Genomic DNA, 18,656 nt, shown 5'->3' on the forward strand with positions numbered 1-18,656 from the left:
GAACTTTTCTCTGACATGCCCTCATCTCTCCTATTAAAACAGGACAGCTCAGATTAATTGCGGAGAAAACCGTCACGCCTGCAAACAGTCCCCTCATCTTATTCCTCAAACTGAGGAGTCCCCTCCTTCATTTCTCAGCTTGAGGCGCCATCTGATCGCCAACAGGGAGAGCAATCATATTTTGCTAGAGGGCTAAATCCTGCCGGTAATAGAAAAGCGATTTCCTCCAGTTAGCCCACAAAATTGCAGTTTCGCCTATGAAAAGTCCGTCATTAAAATCCACTCCAAGAAGGTGTCATGGTCAAAACCCCAGTGACTGTCGCTGACGTGTGCCCAGGCTCTGACCTGGCAGGAGCCGAGTCAGCTCAGTCCACCACCCACTCTGTGCCGAGATCCTGCGGAGAAAAGGCAGGTCTGGAAGCGCTCTAGGGGAAGAAAGGGACTTTCCCATCTCTGGTCCTGGCTCCAAATCGAGACCCACTTTGCAAGCTGAGGAGGTCCCGGCCTGGAGTGTCCTCCTGCCCCGGCACCAAGCACAGGTTCCCAGGGGTGCGGGGTGTAGCGGGGCTGCCGGGGACCCCACGCGCCGCGCGTCTTCCTCCCGCGTCGCTACTCCCTCCCGGCGCTGGAGCCCCGCGCGGCGCCGCTCGCCTCCTGCAGGGAGGGTGGGAACCGGGGCGGGAGGAGGGGGTGGCGGGCAGCACGGAGGAAGGGAGGAGGGGAAGGCAGGCAGAAGACTCCAAGCCTACCGTCTTCTGCTTCTTGATCCCCGACATGCTGGCTGGCTGTGGCGGAGTCCGGGTCCCGGGACCAGAGACAGAAGGTCGCAGGGATGGCGGTGGCAGCGACTGCTGCCAGACTCCGGAGAAGGAGGTATAAAAAGGCTCCGTCCGCAGACACGTCGCACTTCCCTTGACCAGCCCCCTTCTCCTCCTGCTCCTCCCGCCGCGCTCCTCTCCGCCCCGTCGGCTGCGCCCAGCCCCGGGAACCCGGCGGTCGCCTGGGCGGGGTCCCAGCCAAGCCTCGGGTTCACTGGCGCGCGCTCCGCCAGCCCAGGGTCCAAGGCAAGACTTTGGAATCCCAGCCATACACCGGCTCGTTCCGCAACGCAGCCCGGGTCAAGTTCGCCCTCGCTCTGCCCACCCCTGCAGTGTCCCAGCGAGTCCCCCACCTTCCAACCCCACCCCAGCACCTCTTTCAGAACTTCTGAGATCCAAGAGTTTATTTCGTTCAGGGCAAGGATGACTGAAGCCAGCAGGCTTGCTGGCATGATTCTCAGAGGGCACTGATGTGCAGCATGTCTTCATATGCAGTAGCTTAATATTTATAGAACTCTGCGCTCCACAGAGCTTTGCCTTAATCCCGGCCTCCCCCCCACCCCCTTCGCCCCAATCCCCACCCTGCCTCAGGCTGCAAGTCTTTTCTCCCCATTTTTTACAAATGAGGCAACTGAGGCTTTCAGACTTTCCCAATATATTCCAATTGAGGGGTTTCAAGCCAGGCTGTCAGCAGTGCAGACTTTGTATACCAGCATAACGATGCAAGATAATAAAAGAGCGAGGCCCCTGAATAATCTGTGCACTACATGCTGGTGAGAATTATGCCAGGTTTACATACATCCACTGCTCTCCAGCTCTCAGTATGTCCTTCTTGCACTGGGGCCTGGGAAGGCCCTGCTCCTCCTCACAAGCAAGTAAGCCAGGCCATCCCCAGGCAGTGAGTGGTCAATGTTAGCTCAGAGACTTGTTTCAGTCCATCCCAAAACATTTTCCTACAGTGGCACTTCTGCCAGCTGGGAGGAACCTCGTGGAGAAAGAGAAAAGGGAGGCACAAGTTGAGGAGACTATCGCTCCAAGATTTTATCTGAGGTCAGTAGAAGGCAACCCTCTGAAAAAACAAAATGTCAGAGACAAGCAGAGGTAAGGATGAGAAAAGCTATAATGACAAGTACCTTTGGGGTAGTCATGGGTTCACATCCTTTGTATCTTAACTCCCTGCATGGTGCTACAAAACATAAATATGACAGTAAACTAAACAGAACCAAGACACACAAGGGTCACACTCCAAGTCTGGTCTTCCTTCTGTGGAAGGGCCCAGGAAGCTACATTCTAAGACCTCCTTAGAGGTCTTAGAACTTTTCTTTCATACCTAATTGTATTTCTGGAAGACTGCCAGTTCTTCAGACATCTGAAGATCTTAGTGTTCACTGACTTCCCTTCTTCATGGGAAGGTGGGAAAGAAAAATAAATCAGGAGTGAAAACCTTAAAAGGCAGACTGCAAACCTATAGTCTGGAGATATGGGCCTACTTGCTTTCTTACTCATTTGAGTAAATTACCACCCTTCTCTGCACATGTGAGCAGCTAGGGACCAAATACTGGGTTTGAGTTTCTGTTCTGCATACAAACTAGCACATTTTGAATTTATGCGAAGTTCAAACAGCAACAGTCTGCTCTTATTACATTGGGAAAATCCTTTTATTATTAGGTCTAACCATATCTTGGACCTTGCCAAATCTTGCCCTGATAAAAGGTAAATTACATGTGGATTGAGAAATCCACATGCACTTTGCATGATTGATTTTTTTTTATTGCATTAAAAAGAACTATGTTCTTGAAAATGATGGAAGTTAAGGGGTAAATCCCTAAGGGCTATTTCCTGGGAGGAAATACATGATTGTTTAGAATTGGGGGCAGTTTTGAGATCTTTTGCCCAATTCCCCTCCCTTCATTTTCCTATTCTCTCATGTAACAATGTAAATCTGGTGTTCAGGGAAGGAAATACCCTGGCCATGATCTGATCACTTGTTAGGGACAGCCAATAACCCAAATGCTCTGACCACTGAATTGCTATTCCAAGACCCCTTCATAACTATAAACTGGAGTATTTTATCTTGTTTTAGATTGAACTAATTTTCAAATAGTACTTTGGGAGAGATTACTGTTGTTATTATTCTAAAGACTTGTGAAATTAAAGGTCTCATCTCTCTGGGATTCAAGCTGATTTGTTCCTACTCTTTTTTGAGGAGGAAGTACTGGGATTTGAACTCAGGGCCTCACACTTGCTAAGCCAGGTTCTCTTACCACTTGAGCCACACCGCCAGTCTGCGTTGTCCTTACTCTTTAATTTCCCAGATCATCTGTTTAGTCATAATTCAGCATGGCAGTGTACCAAAAAGGTTTTCTTTAAAAAAAAAAAAAACAATAAATAAAACATACTTTCTTACTTTCCAAGGTTTTTCTTCTTAAAGACAAGGTCTTGAATTCTTTTTCAGCTCACTACCTCTTGCTCCTATAAGAGAGCGTTTCTGTTGAAAAGGTAGGCTACTAGAAGCTTAATTTATGGAGTCTGATTCTGGCACACTGGAACTGGAGAAGACTCATTCTGTGGAAGCGGGAAAGGGTTGAAGTTTGTCCATTTATATGGACACATTCTCTACAACTTCCTCATGAATGTTCTTTCTAACACTCCCCTATGAAACATGGAGGATTAATTGTACTAATTTATAATCCTTGAATCTCTCACAACATTCACATGAGGGTTGGGTTCTCCCCTCCCCTCCCCCACTTTTTCTTTTTCCAGAAACTGGTTGGTGCTTAATACTTGATCCTTTTGTTGTTTAGAAAAGTTGGAATCAGCCAACTCACCCAAATAATCAGTGGATATGCAAAGAGTGCCGGTGTTGGTGACTTCACTATTTCCCCCCAACGTATTTTAGGGGTGGTCATCACATTTTAGTAGATCTAGCAAAGCACCAAACCTAGATGGTCATTACAAAGGTATGCATCTGCATTGCCCCCTAGTGGTTGTAATGCATAAATGCTAAAAGGGACCTAATTGTTGAAACTTGCTGGTCAAAATTGTGCAGTGTGCCAGTGCATAAAGAAGCACTTAGTGAAAGTCTTCTAAGATCCAAATACACTTTCCCAAGCACAGGCACTACTGCTTCTTGAAGATGGTCCCTGTCTTCAAGAAACTCACAATCTATTGAAGGGAAAAGATTCCCTTTAACCCCATCATTTCAATACAATACATGCTTGGGACGGGAAAATGATAAGGCATTTTCCCTTATCGTTAATCATAATTAATGATTAGACATTTTATTTTGACATAAAACACATACACCTCACTAGTATTTTGATATGAAGGGCTTCCATTGTGGTTTGGGTCTACTAATGGGAGTTCCCCAAGCTACGTTCATTAGATATTCAGTGAAACAATTCCAGTTTAGAGTTTTATAAAGTAGAGTTGGAAATTAATGGCACTTCAGAAACATTCTGAGAAATAACAACACTCTTGATTCCTTCAAGATTGCAACATACCTTTACCCCATCTTTGCTTGCTGTCTTGCCCACAGCTAATATTGTGGGAGCACAAACAAGGAGGGATATCCAGTTCCACTTTGTGAGGAACAAAAGTGGAGATGTCAAGAGTTTCTTGGGGGAAAATGATAGAGGACCTGAGACTTTAAAACTGGTAGTTTAATGAGCCCTCTCCTCTCCAAAGCAGATGATGTAAAAATCTGAAATGCAGAGAGATGCTTGATGTAATATGGTACGCTTAGAAAATTACAAGTATCTGTACTGTGGATTTTAGAAGCTGTAACAGAAGAGTGGAGAAGGTTATAATAAGTGTTAGCCACGTGGCTGGTCTTCGTTGTAATTACGGTACACTTCTCAGCCCAAGGATGAGAAGTCACTCTCCTGAGGTATCCATAGTCTAGTGATGGAGATGGAATACACACACACACACACACACAAGTAACTTAAAGGAAAATTTCTTAAGTCCTAGAATAAATGGACGTGAAAAGTAATAGGGAAAGTGTAAGAACAACCTCCCCAAAAAAGGGGCAATGACTGACTGTTGGACTATGAAGAGATTTGTAGGGGTGATGATATTGGACCTCTGTTTTCAAGGTGAAAGGTGATCTGCTACCCTACTTACTGACGGCTAAGGCTGTCTGGAATGATGTCACTGCCTGTAGGAAGTATTCATTTCTTACCCTGATGTTCCCTATGTCTCCTTTCTGAAGTATTTCAGCCTGTTACTGAAGACTCGGACAGTCTACAGAGAAAAATTAATGACATGCAGACATTACACAGGCAGCCCAGAGGGAAGAGTCCATACTCCTCAGGCAAAAGTAATAATCTACGCCAGTTTGTGGGTGGAATTTAAAAGGAGAATATTTATTAGTACACTCATACTTTACACAATGTAGATACAATTAGGACATTTATAGGAATTCACTCCAAATTTCAACAAATCTCAGTGAAAACAACAGTTCTATTGTTTGATGTTAGGTAGATCAATCATATCAGTTAATTGGCTGAAATTTTCAGCTTTCCACAGCTTCTTTATTTGTTTATGGATTCCTTGTTCATTATTTTATTAGCATATAATAATTGTACAGGTGGATACACTGTGATACTTACATTTGTGTTTAAAATATATCTTAGTGGATTTACCCCTCCATTGTTCTCCCTCCTCCCCCCTTCCCCATTCTTAAAACAATTTCAACAAGTTTAATTCTTCTATTTTCATATGTGGATACAAAACATATCCACCATATTCGCCCTCATTTCCCTTTCCCTGTGCCCACCTTCCTCCCGCTGGTACCCCTCCAAAAGATTTATTTTGCCCTCCTGCCCTTCATTTTTAAAAAATTAAGTGTATATGGGTAGTCCAAGGGGATTTCTCCTTGGTACTTCAGATCTGTATACATTGTGCTTTAATCAAATTGACCCCCTTCCCCATTACTTACTCACTATTACCATGCTCCCCTAATATTCAACAGCATACTGTACAGTGCATTATGTTATATTCATACACATAGATGTGTTGTTTCAATATTTTTCATTCTCTAACATTTTCTTTCCTTCTCTCACCTCCCATGGCTTCCTCAGATGGACTCACTAATACAATTTTGTTTTCTCACCATATATATACATTTAGCTTATAGTTCTAGCTTCCACATATGAGAGAAAACATGTGATCTTTGATTTTTTGAGCCTGGCTTACTTACTTTTCCAGTCCCATCTATTTATCTGCAAACAACACAATTTCATTCTTCTTTATGGCTGAATAAAAATCCCATTGTGTATATATACCATATTTTCTTAATCTGTTCATCAGTCATGGGACATTGAGCTGCTTCCAAAACTTTGCTATTGTAAATAGTGCTGCAATAAACGGGTATGTGAGTGACTCTGCCGTATCCTCAAGTACATTCTTTTGGGTATATGCCTAAGAGTGGTATTTCTGGATCATATGGTAGTTCTATTTTTAGTTTTTTGAGGAACCTCCATATTGCTTTCCACAGTGGCTGCACTAATTTACATTCCCACCAACAGTGTAGAAGTGTTCTTTCCCCCCACATCCTCACCAGCATTTGTTGTTTGTTATTGATGATAGTCAATCTGATTGGGGCAAGATTGAATCTCAAAATGCAAATTTTGATTTGCATTTCCTTTATGGTTAAGGATGTGAGCATTTCTTCATATGTTTATTGATCATTTGTACTTCTTTTGAGAATTGTCTTTTCAGTTCATTTGCCATTTTGTTCGGTAGGTTGTCTATTCTTTGAGAGGTTAGTTTTTTGAGCTCCCTATATATTCTGGTTATTAGTCCCTTGTCAGATGTATAACTGGCAAAGATTTTTCTTCCATTCTGTAGATTGTCTCTTCAGTCTGGGACTGTTTCCTTTGCTGTGCAGAAGCTTTTTAGTTTCATGTAGTCCCATTTGTCAATACTTCTCTTAATTGCTGAGCTATTGGAGTTCCACTCATAAAGTTATTACCTATGCCTATGTGGTCCAATGTGCTCCCTACTTTTTTCCTGGATTAATTTCACTGTTTCAGATTTTACATTAAGATATTCAGTCCATTTTGAATCGATCTAGTACAAGGTCTAGTACTGGGATCTAGTTTCAGTCTTCTGCAGGTGGAAATCCAGTTTTCCCAGCACCATTTGTTGAAGAGGCTATTTTTCTTCAATACATATTTTAGGCACCTTTGTTGAAAATCAGATGGCTGTAGTTGCCTAGGTTTCTGTCAGCATCTTCTATTCTGTTCCATTGGTCTTCATGTCTGTTTTTGTGCCAGTACCATGCTGTTTTTTTTTTTTTTAAATTACTATGGCTCTGTAGTACAGTTTGAAGACAGGTATTGTGATACCTCCTGCATTGTTATTTTGGCTCAGAATTGCTTTGGCTATTCAAGGTCTTTCGTGCTCCCACATGAACTTTAAGACTGACATTTCTATCTCAGTGAAGAATGTCATTGGAATTTTTATAGGGATTGCATTGAATAATCAGTAGTATAGACATTTTCACAATATTGACTCTGCCAATCCATGAGTGTGGGATGTTCTTCCATCTTCTGATGTCTTCTTGATTTCTTTCTTTAGAGACTTGTAATTTTCACTTCTTTTGCTAAATTTATTCCTAGGTATTTTAATTTTTTGAAGCTATTGTGAATGGTATTTTTTCCTGATTTCTTTCTCAGACTGTTCATTGTTTGTGTATAGAAATACTACTGATTTTTATATCCTGCTACTTTGCTGAAAGTGTTTATGAGATTTAAGAGTTATTTATAATTCCACAGATTCTTTTAAAAGATGTTTAGTGAGGTGGTAGAAAACTTAATCCAAGTCACTCCGAAATTTAAATTAGAAAAATATCCAACTTAAACTTATTAACTTAAATTATTTAACTAAAAATTTATTTACCCTATAAAAATATCCAACTTCAGTTTGAAGTCTAAACTTAGCTAGACTTTAAGAATTATATTTTAAAGGAAAGGATGGAGGGAAGGAAGAAAAGGGAGAAAAAAGGTCAGAAATAGAAATTGTGATATTTGGCCTAAAATTGAGCAAGTATTATAAAACATGATATTTAGAGAAAGTAAAGTTATAATTAAAGAAGTTTGTCTTTAATTATGGAAGGATAGAAGTACACTATTTAAAAATAAATGGGGCTACAGAGTAAGTGCTTTATATTCCAGCAAAACTGAGAAATAAGAAATAAGAAATCTAATATAATTATTAGGCAAATCCCAGATATTGTTAAGTGGATGGTTGATTTGCAAAGAATTAGAATATACTATGTTGCGTATTATTTAGTTTATTAGTGTGTACCAAATCTCCTGGAAGAATTTTATAAATTTGGCAGGCATATCATGGAAAGATAAGCAATAAAGACCAAAGTCTCTGTGTCCCTTTTACAGAAATATAAATGGTCCATAACTTAGCCTTTGGCTTCTTGAAGTGTTATGAGAAACTCTGTATGAATCTGTGCACCTTCTGAAACAGTAATGGCTCTACATGTATATTACTATTTTTTTCAAATGTATTATAGGTACTACATTAAAGAATAAAATCTATATTCATTTAAAATTATATAAAATTCATGTATTGATCTTCATATAATATTTTCAATCATTGAATAATAAAAATAAAGCTGGAATCATAGGGAAATTCTTACTCTCTTAAAGATTGGGTACTATTGTCTATTATAATAGAAGCATAAACATTGGTCAAAAATTGTTGTAAATACTGGTAAAGCAAACTTATGCTTGAATCTTGAAATCTTCCTATTCTTAAAATCCTATCTTGTCTTCATTTAAAAAAAAATACAGACTTTTTAAAATTCACTTTACCTGGCCCAAAAAACCAAAAATCGTATGTTCTCCCTCATATGTGGACATTAGATCAAGGGCAAACACAACAAGGGGATTGGACTTTGAGCACATGATAAAAGTGAGAGCACACAAGGGAGGTGTGAGGATAGGTAAGACACCTAAAAAATTAGCTAGCATTTGTTGCCATTAACACAGAGAAACTAAAGCAGATACCTTAAAAGCAACTGAGGCCAATAGGAAAAGGGGACCAGGAACTAGAGAAAAGGTTAGATCAAAAAGAATTAACCCAGAAGGTAACACACATGTACAGGAAATTAATGTGAGTCAACTCCCTGTATAGCTATCCTTATCTCAACCAGCAAAACCCTGTTCCTTCCTATTATTGCTTATACTCTCTCTTCAACAAAATTAGAGATAAGGGCAAAATAGTTTCTGCTGGGTATTGAGGGGGTGGGGGGAGAAGGAGGGGGCAGAGTGAGTGGGGGCAGGGGGGAGAAATGACCCAAGCATTGTATGCACATATGAATAATAAAACAATAAAATAAATAAATAAATAAATAAAATTCACTTTTAATTTAGAAAAATAATTGTGACCTAGACAAGGGGGGAAGTTCTTTGAAGGCCTCAGGGTTCTCAAACTTTGAGATACGTTGTAATCATCAAAGGAAACATACGCCTGACTAATTGAACCAGAAGAGGGAGGAGGGTATCAGTAATTTTTAATTTATTTCTCTTTAAGAAAGTCATTCGTTCTCAGAGGGTGGGCTGGATCAAATCACATTTCCAGCTGTTAGACCATAGGTCGCTACCTCTCCAGGGCCTCTGGAGTTTCTCATCCAGCAGGTGCAGGTGGGACACAGTTTACATTTCTAACATGTTCCCAGAACCACACTTCGAAGACCACTGCCCTTGATATGAGTCCTCCACATTCTAATTTTTTTACAGTAATCTTAGACAATAAGTAAAGTAGAAAGAGAACAAATATGCATATTGGAGAGACAACCTTGAATACTACTCTAAAAATTCATTTATCACCTTTTCCAGTGCTGCAACATCTAATGGACTTATTGGAGAGGAAATGCACTAACAAGAGTCCTCAGCTCTGACTATTCATTGTGATCACCTGAGAAGCTTAACAACTACAACAACAACAAAAATCTGCAGGCCTAGGCTTCCTTCCCCCAACCCACTCCTGCCCCCCACCCCCCAATCTATAGCTGTATGGGTCATGGGCCTGAAGAACATGTATCACCCTCTGTGATTCTGCTGTGCCAGGAAGCAAAAAGCTACCCACTGGCTCTCCAATATCAGCGAGCATAGAAATCCCCTCAAGTACTTGTAAAAGCACACATTCCTGAATGGCATCCTGGAATTTCTCTGCAAGATCACTTTGCTCTAACTCTAGTGGAGGGCTTTTTATTAAGTTGGAGGGCTTTTCATTAGTCCTGGGCATTTTTTCTCCAAATGCTTTGTTTAGTCTGAGTTCTTTCTTTTCTCTTTCAGTTTTCTTTTCTCTTTTCAGTTTTAGGACGCACCATCAGGAGACTCTAGTTCTACTTTCTATTTTCCATCTTGAGCCCAGGATGGTCTTGGTTGAATGATGGAGAGTACACGACAGGGAATTTTAGGTGTAAAACTCAGATTATATATATATTTTTTAATTGTTAAACCATCCCATTTTTTTCTGACATTATTTATTGACTGATTACTCCATTTTTTTCTCAATGGTCTATCATGCTTCCTTTATGAGGCGCAATGTTAGTTGGTAAGAGACACATCCCTCCCCCGCTGCCCCATCAATTACTGAGTTATAGCAAATCTTTGTCAATACACACCTTAGAATCCTTGGACCCCCTAAAAATGTATAGGAATTCATCTTACAAATGTTAATTATACATTAATTTGGAAAGAATTGCTGCAAAGACCAAGTTTCCACTCTGCCACATCGTTTCTCTATGTATTCAGATTTCTTAGGTCTCATACTCATCTTGAAGTAATTCCTATGGAAGCATAAATGGATTCCCATGCTACTTCTATCATTCTTATTTTAGAGGAATGCTATGGGTTTTGAGATAGTTATCACATTGGGGTAATTTGTTAAACTTTATTAGTCAATACAATAGTACAATCAAAATTGACAGAACACTGGTTCTTTGGGAACCAGTGAGAAGGGAATCAGAAACAGGTAAGTAGTGGGGAAGGGTTGCTTCTGAAACTGGTCAACCTGGACATGGTTCTTACCTGTCAATAGTCTTCAGCAGCTCTCTGAGTGATGACGCAAAGGAGGGCCAGCTCCATTAAAGAGTTGTACACAGGACATACCAGAAGAATCCTAGGCTTGGAGGCAGAAGACCTACATTTGTATCTTTTGGTATCTTCTGTTCCTTAAGGGTGGGCAGGGACCAAGCCTGATCACAACCCAAGGCAGCCACAGGGCTAGTTCAAGTCTTTTCCCAGGTCTTTCCTCTTGGAGTATGAAAGGAACCCTTTTCCTTCTCAGTTAGGAAGTGTCAATGCTGTAAAAAGACCAGAGATGCTAGTGATCACATCCCTTCCTACATGGAAAAGTCTTAGAGAATGTCAAAAGTTGGGGATAGATCTAGTGGTATCAAATTCCTAGTTCCTGCTTCAAGTTTCCACAAATACCCTGCTTTCTGTAATCCTGTGAGTTATTCCAATAGCCATCTGAACAATACAACCCCTTATTTTGATTAAGATCATTTGAGTTGGTGACCTTCCTTGGGACTGACTTATATAATCATTACCTCTTTGGACCACTGTGAAATTGCATGAAAGAAAGTATAAGAAGTTTCCAGCACAGTGTTGAGTAATGCTCAATAAATTCGTAGAACTGAATTGAATCAAGAGTGACAATCTAGAATTGCTTTATGTGTATGATGATTCAGGGTTTCCAGGTTGATGGAAAATTTTATAAACTCTAAGCTTGTTTCACATTTTCAAAGGTATAAAGTACTCATAATTTGAATCCTCCCCGAAACTGAAAGATACTCCCAAATAATAGAAATTTGGTGAAATTTTGGGATTAACCTGAAAGTAGTTGCAGCTAGCTTGAGAGGAATTCTCGGTCCTCCCACTTTCTGCCTAAAAATAGTGCATTCATTGCCTTATAACAGGTAACAATTTCTTCTTGAGAGAGTGTCACCATTTCCTCGTCCATACAGGGTTGAGAACAACCCTTGTCACAGGAGACACAAAGTCGCACCCAGGTAAGTCTGCACAAACAAGCTTTTTTTCTGGTTGGTCCTCCCATATATGTACCTTCGCACAATTTACTATCATCCCTTGCTAAAATGACATGTAAACTCTCAAGCCTGTTTGGGGGAGTTTTTACTTCTATGAAGGACCCTCCCCACATGTATATAAAACAAACCTTTTATATTATTAACCTGTCTGTCTTTTGCTAGTTTAACTCCCAGGCACCAGTCACTAAACTGAAGAGGGTAGAGAAAATGTTTTTCTTTTCTCTCTGTCCTACACCTGGAAGCTCACTGCTCACATCTCTTAGCACCATCAGACTTTACAACTTTCCTCATGGCTCTCAGGAGTTTCATCAATCATTTTTGCCTTTAGCTTTCTGCCACATTCAGTGCAAACCTAGGCAAACTGATGCCAATGCTTTTCATCAAGAGGTCACAATTTACAAGGAATGTCAAATATTCACATTGTCTATTTTAGTTCCACATAGATTCTCACAGAACGGTTCTTGATTTTTGTCAAATTCTTTAATTCACAGCCAATCTGTGGGTATAATTCAAGCATGATTGATAAATGGGATTAGAATATAATCAGGTACATTAAATCAGGAACATGATCTACTATTAAACTATTTTTTGTCTTCATTCAAATTATATTCATTGAGTGAAACTTTCAGTTTCAGCCTTACTCTGCTAGAAATTTACTTGTTCATTAATGACATGAGCAACTTTCTTTATTGAACACCACCACTAGGAGCTTGGAGAGGGATATAACTCAGTGGTATAGGGCCTTGTCCAGTATGTGCAAGGACCTGGATTTGATCCCCAGCACTACGTCAATAATAGCTTTTTAATAGTGGAAGAATATTTCTTAAATTTCCTTTGCTATTCACAATGTAGCATCTACAAATGTGCTACAAATGTAATTCCCCTCCCGGCTTTTTGTGGTACTGGGAATTGAACTGGAGGCCTCAAGGGTGCTATCACTTGAGCCAAATCCCCAGACATTTGTTTTTATTTTGTTTTTTAGATAGGATCTCACTAACTTTGCCTGGGCAGGCCTCAAAGTTGAAATCCTCTTGCCTCCCTCTCCTGAGTAGCTGGAATTCAGATGTGTATCAGCACACCCAGCTAAAATAATCCATCTTTAAGTTAATCTCCATTATTTTATAAGGCATACCCTGCTATGGCAAAACTTCTAACAATGAGTCATTTACCAAATAAAGGAAGAATTCAAAGGTGGTTCTTTATAGATGTCATATACGACTGTCCTTAACCTGTGGACACAGCCAGTTGCAGTCAGGAATGATTTAATCCTGAGAACTTTCTGGCACATACTTGTATATGTGATAGACAGCCCCTGAGGTGGCTCACATTGTCTCTTCTCCTGTTGTGTCCCCTTACCATTATGGGCTGGAATAATAAATGGCTTTAAGGACAATAGTATTGCAAAAGTGATGGGATGTCACTTTCAGGATTAGTTTAAAAAAGATTGACTTCCATTGTCCCCATTCTCCCCAGCTGTCTCTCCAGCTTCCTCTGAGTACAGCCAGCTGCCATGTTCTGAGCTGCCCCAAGAAGAGGTCCACCTGGGAAGGAACTGATGTCTGCAACTAATAGCCAATGATGACCTGAGGCCGCCAACACCCACAAGAGCAAGTTTGGAAGCTGATGCTTCCTCTGTTAAACCTTGAGATGAGGAATCACACACAGCTCAGTCATCAGGAAAAGGCATCTGGTCTCTGAGCCTGGCTCACACTTTGATTGCCACCTTGCTGGAGGCAGAAGTGTCCAGTTAAGCTACGCCTGGAATCCTGACCTACAGTAACTATGAGATTATAAATGTTTGTTGTTTTAAAACACGGTTTCTAATGCAACTATAGATAACTGATAAACATCACAAATAAGATAGAATGTTACTCTCTTTCCTCCTTTCACAGATGAAGACACAGCTCTGAGTGTGTGACTACCTGCCCCAGGTTTGCCTTGTCTCATGTATAAAGGATTCAGATAGTTCTATGCTTTCAATTTCACTTCACCTTGCACCTCTGAGTGGCCTGAAATGGGAACATATTTCAGTTCCCAGCAGGAGCTCCAGGCAGCCCTTTGACTTTCCTCCCAGCATTCTACTAACAGTTAGCAGTGCATCAGATCAGGAGCCTCATCAGATCAAGTCCTACCTCAGAGCCATTAAATGACTCAAGCTGGTATCTCAGTTCTGCTACATCTGCATTCCTAGCAATTTTACTTGCATGGTCCTTTCAAAAGGACAGCCAGGGCTTTTTTATTTTTTCCTCTCCAAAGTTTAGGATAAGAACACAGGCTTTTTATTTCTCTTCAAAAAATTCAACACACTCAAACATTTCAGAGTTATGAACCAAAATTATTTCCATTTTTGAATAGCTGAAAAGAATGGTATTATTTTAAACCTGCAGCCTAAACAACTGTCTTCCCCCATATTCAGTGAGAGTAAACTTTATAGATGAAATAGAAGAGAAAGCACTTGTAGCATTTGCCATTCTATCCTGAAGTGTTACTGCATCATGAAGCACAAAGAGGGCCTCAGTAAAATGAGATTCCCAGTACTCCTCTCTAGATCAATTACGAAGTGCTTTCCATCCATACTCTCTACCCACTTCTCTGTTCAATTGCTTTGTGAAATTTCTGTCCACATTAAAATGAGTCAGCCATGCTGAGAATGTTTTTTGAGGAAGACTGAAAATAAAATGCTAATAAGTTGAACATGCAATGTACTTGTATAAAAAAACTCCACTTCTGTGTAATAGGAGTTGTGAAATTTTTATATATAACCTTTAAAAAATTTGTTCTTGAAAGAAGCAGTTATTTTAACACATCTGTTTCATCACAGGGCCAGTGATTCTGACTTGCATAGTGGAGTCACACAAGAGACAAATATCCCCCCACAAAATGATGGAGGTCTGAGGGCCTTTTGAACCCTTTTCAAATAGATTTGGAAAAAAAAAATCTGTGGGATTCTGTAAATTTTTCCTTGCCTTAAAAATATCTCAAACTTAGCCTTAACTATCCATTCTATGCCTAATCCACTTGGCATGGACACCTTTCTTAGAATTCCACTGAGAAAATCTTCAGCTTAACTCATCTAATGCTTGAGTTCTTTTACAAATGCAAACTCACAAGGTGGTGCAACCAAGTGACATTGAGTTGTTATGAGCAATTTGTTGTTTTAAGGCCAAAGCACAGTCAACTAGATAAAGACAATAAAGCGAATGTATATAGCACTTGACACTATGTAAGTGCTTTATATATTAACTAATTTAGCAACTATACAGCAAGTGATATTGCTATTCCATTTTATAGAGGAGGAAATGAAGCATAAAGAGGTTAAGTAACTAAGTAAATGACAGAGCCAAGATTGAAGCCCAGAGAGTCTGGTTTCATGGACCACACTTGTAAATACTACTCAGGTCACCTACCCTATACCTGTGCATGCATATTTGTAAAAACAAACAAACAAACAAAACTTATTAAATAGAATAAAACAGTCATCAACTTGGAGTCACTTGTGGAAAATAATTCTGTATAAGTGAAAAGAGGAGCATAAATAGTTTTAGGGAATATATCACTTTTTAAAAATTTTTTAATGATTTGAAGAAATTATCTTATGATTTTTTTCATATACTTCCAACAATGGGTACTTAACTCTCAGCTTCTGAATGGTGTTTCCAGATAAAAAGCATGCTAGGAAGGAGCAGAAACTCTACGTTCAACTGTTTTAAGGAATGGCCAGCCTATTTCCAAAGTGGTAGCATCATTTCATCATCCCATCAGCCTCTTTTTTTTTTTTCTAATCATACTCATCCTAATGAATGTGAAATGGTATTTCATGGGTTTTCTTTGATATTTCCCTAGCTATTGATGTTGAATATCTTTTCTTGTACTTACTGGGTATCTATACAACTTCTTTAGAGCACTTTCTATTACTCATTTCTCATATCTGCTTCAGTTTCTCCTGTCATGGGAAAGCTACTGCAAAGCAACTCCCAGCACTGGTTAACTCACCTTGTTATAACTCATAATCTCCAAAAAACAATGAAAATAGATTTATAAAGCACCTCAATCAGCTAATGATTAAGTGTATTATTAAAGAGAGTGTGTGTGTGGGTGGGTGGGTGTGTTGCTGGCGATCAAGCCCAGGGATTTACGCATGCTAGGCAAGGGCACTATTACTGAACTATATGTCCATGCCCAAAAGTCTTGACTTTAATGGAGAGTTCAAGACCACAGTAAAGACTTAAAGAGCTTAAGGTTTGCAAATTGTCTTAGCTCTAGCAGACTGTTTATCCAAAAGCACTATTTAGCCTTTAAAGCATTATCCCTGGGCCTATAACTCAGGAGAAGGTTTAGTTACAGAATATCAGAATAGTCATAGAATATCAGAATAGAAAAAAAATAATAAAATAGGGTTACATAGTGTACCTCAAAGCCTTTCAAAACCTGAAAAGGTTAACTGACTGTCATGAATTGCTTTGGTCTTTTAGTTAAAACTGAAAGTCCTGGGAAATACCTTAGTTCTGAACAAGCCATTAGTCACCCAGAGACGTCTCATTCTCCCACCTGTGCAGGTGATGGAACTAGAAATGGGGATGTAGCAAGGTATATTGGCTATGCATTTGGGCCATGCCTCGCTTTGAATTTTGGCTCTACAACTGATTTATTGGCTTGTGAATTTTGTTATGCTTTTTCACTTCTCTGAGCTTAGGCAAGTTCAGGTGTGATACAGTGGAGTTCATATCTAATAAGTATTAAGGTCGAAAGTCGGTTTCTAGCTGGGTGTGGTGGTACATGCCTGACTTCCAGAACTGTGAGATTGAGGCAAGGGTGAAATTAATATATAGTTAGCAGTAACCTTTAAAATCCTTTAAATACAAAACTAAATACAGTTCCAGATACATAGTTTGGTGTGGTCAGTGCTGAAGAAAATTTTCCCAGATTCTTGAACTCTTTATCAATTATCCTCAATGGATTGCTCACTTTCCTGTATAACCACTCTTACACCTGTCACCAGGAATAAAAGTTTCATTATGGTCACTTGCCCACTCTTTCCAAAGGTTCCAGTCCGCAAGCATGGCTGGTCACCCCCTGCCTAGCACATGCTCATCAGGTGGGCTTATGAGGCGTTCCTCACATTATTCAAATTCTCTTTCTCTTTTAGCCAAGTACTCATGGCAGAATTCTTACAAGTTAAATGTGTGTATGCTGGGACTCCACCTTGGAGTACAGAAACCACTTAGTAGAGGGCCAAGTAAGCCCTCAGAATAAAGACCCTTAACATGTGCCCAAGAAGATGTTAAAGCTCACAAAATCTAAGCTGCTTTTGTGACTGAGATGACAGCTTTCAAACTTGCCCTCTTGGGAAGTGTGCCCTGAGGGTAGAGCCCAGTTCCCAACTCTGCTTCCCAACCCATTTTGATGACTCTCCCACAGCCACTGTTCTGGAAGCCTGCCCAGGCCTGCCCCACCTGGCTTATCACTTGGTGCAAAAATCACAGTCATCATGCAAGAGGTCAGCAGGTGCTGGGACCGCAGCTCAGGTAACTCCAGTTGGACCCAGAGCTTTACAGTCTATTCTGATAGAAGGGTCCCGGACTTTAGTTTGGTAATAATCAAAGCATGAGCGTAATACTCTCACCCTTACCTCTTCCAGCAGCAGAAATAGTGTGAGGACACAGGTACCATTTGCCAGGAAAACTAAGGCACTCAGAACTTTACTGGGGACCACAAAGTGGGACCTTGCCATTGTCAAAGCTTTAGATTTTTGACTTTTGTTTACTCTTTGAGAAGTTCCTTAGTGATATCTTTTAATAAAAGACAAACATGTTAGCTGAGGCAGAAAGTCCTTATTAGTGAAGTAGTAAAACACTGTACCAATTAATGCCCATGAGTAGAGGAGTGACTAAGGCAATTATGGTATTTTTTTAATAGTAGAATATGATGCTGTCATTGAAAAGAAAAAGCTACAGCTGTCTGTTCTAATATGGGACAGTTTATGGGTCACTGTTAAGTGAAAAAACAAGGTGCACAAGAGGTATATTGATCTTCCCATTTGCGTAAAGGGAGAAGAAAGCTGTGGAGGTAAGTACATGTACTAATTCTTATATTTGCTTTGCATATCTCTTGAAAGATACATAAAATACGATTAGCAGCTGTTGCTTCCATGAAGAAAGACACAGTCTTTTGTATTGTTTAAGTTCTTATGTGTGCTTGTATTAAATTTTTAAAAACCATAATATGAGAGTCCAACACCAAGGAAACAAAAAGCCCTACATCTCACCTGAAGAGCAATGAGCAATAGAATTCCTACTGCTCTATTCTTTTCTGGCAAAAGAGTTTTGCAATGACTAATCCATATTTGAACTGAACTGCTTCCACATACTATAGCCAGAAATGTTCCAGTAGTCTTTTAAAGACAAAGTATAAATAGGCTAATGATTGGAACAGAGATGTACAATGGATGTGCTCACAGATGTCAATCCAGCAGGCTCAGAAAATGAATGTGTAATAAAGGTGAGAGAGAAAAATGAGTTCACAAAATAACTTCAAATTTCTATGAGTAAAAGAGGTACAGGCCTGTAATCCCAGAACTTGGGAAGCTGAGGTAGGAGGATCATGAGTTTGAAAATAGCCTGGGCTACATGGCAAGTCCCTGTCTCAAAAAACAAACAAACAAACAAAAACACCCCAAAACACATGAGTCATGAGTGTACCTGGATAATCAGAACTGAGTGAGACTTAAGTTTCTTCATGTGGAAAAAGTAACAGTTTGT

General features: G+C 39.9%; 1 protein-coding gene and 1 long non-coding RNA gene across 3 annotated transcripts in view; one reads left to right on the plus strand and one right to left on the minus strand.

Moving 5' to 3' along the window:
* Window positions 1-882, minus strand: part of Papss2 (3'-phosphoadenosine 5'-phosphosulfate synthase 2) — a 75,206-nt gene extending 74,324 nt beyond the window's left edge. For both annotated transcript variants that reach the window (XM_020156712.2, XM_074078838.1), the window contains exon 1: window positions 750-882. In XM_020156712.2, coding sequence (XP_020012301.1) covers window positions 750-776 — 27 coding nt within the window. In that variant the 5' untranslated portion in view covers window positions 777-882. The remainder of the gene's footprint in view (window positions 1-749) is intronic.
* LOC141424788 (uncharacterized) lies at window positions 762-15,711 on the plus strand. The gene is made up of 3 exons (XR_012449698.1): window positions 762-873; window positions 11,770-11,862; window positions 13,372-15,711. It is a non-coding gene; the product is annotated as an uncharacterized lncRNA (long non-coding RNA).
* Window positions 15,712-18,656: the final 2,945 nt, after the last annotated feature.

This window comes from Castor canadensis, chromosome 7 (genome assembly GCF_047511655.1).
Source record: "Castor canadensis chromosome 7, mCasCan1.hap1v2, whole genome shotgun sequence".
In the NCBI taxonomy this organism is placed as follows: Eukaryota; Metazoa; Chordata; class Mammalia; order Rodentia; family Castoridae; genus Castor; species Castor canadensis.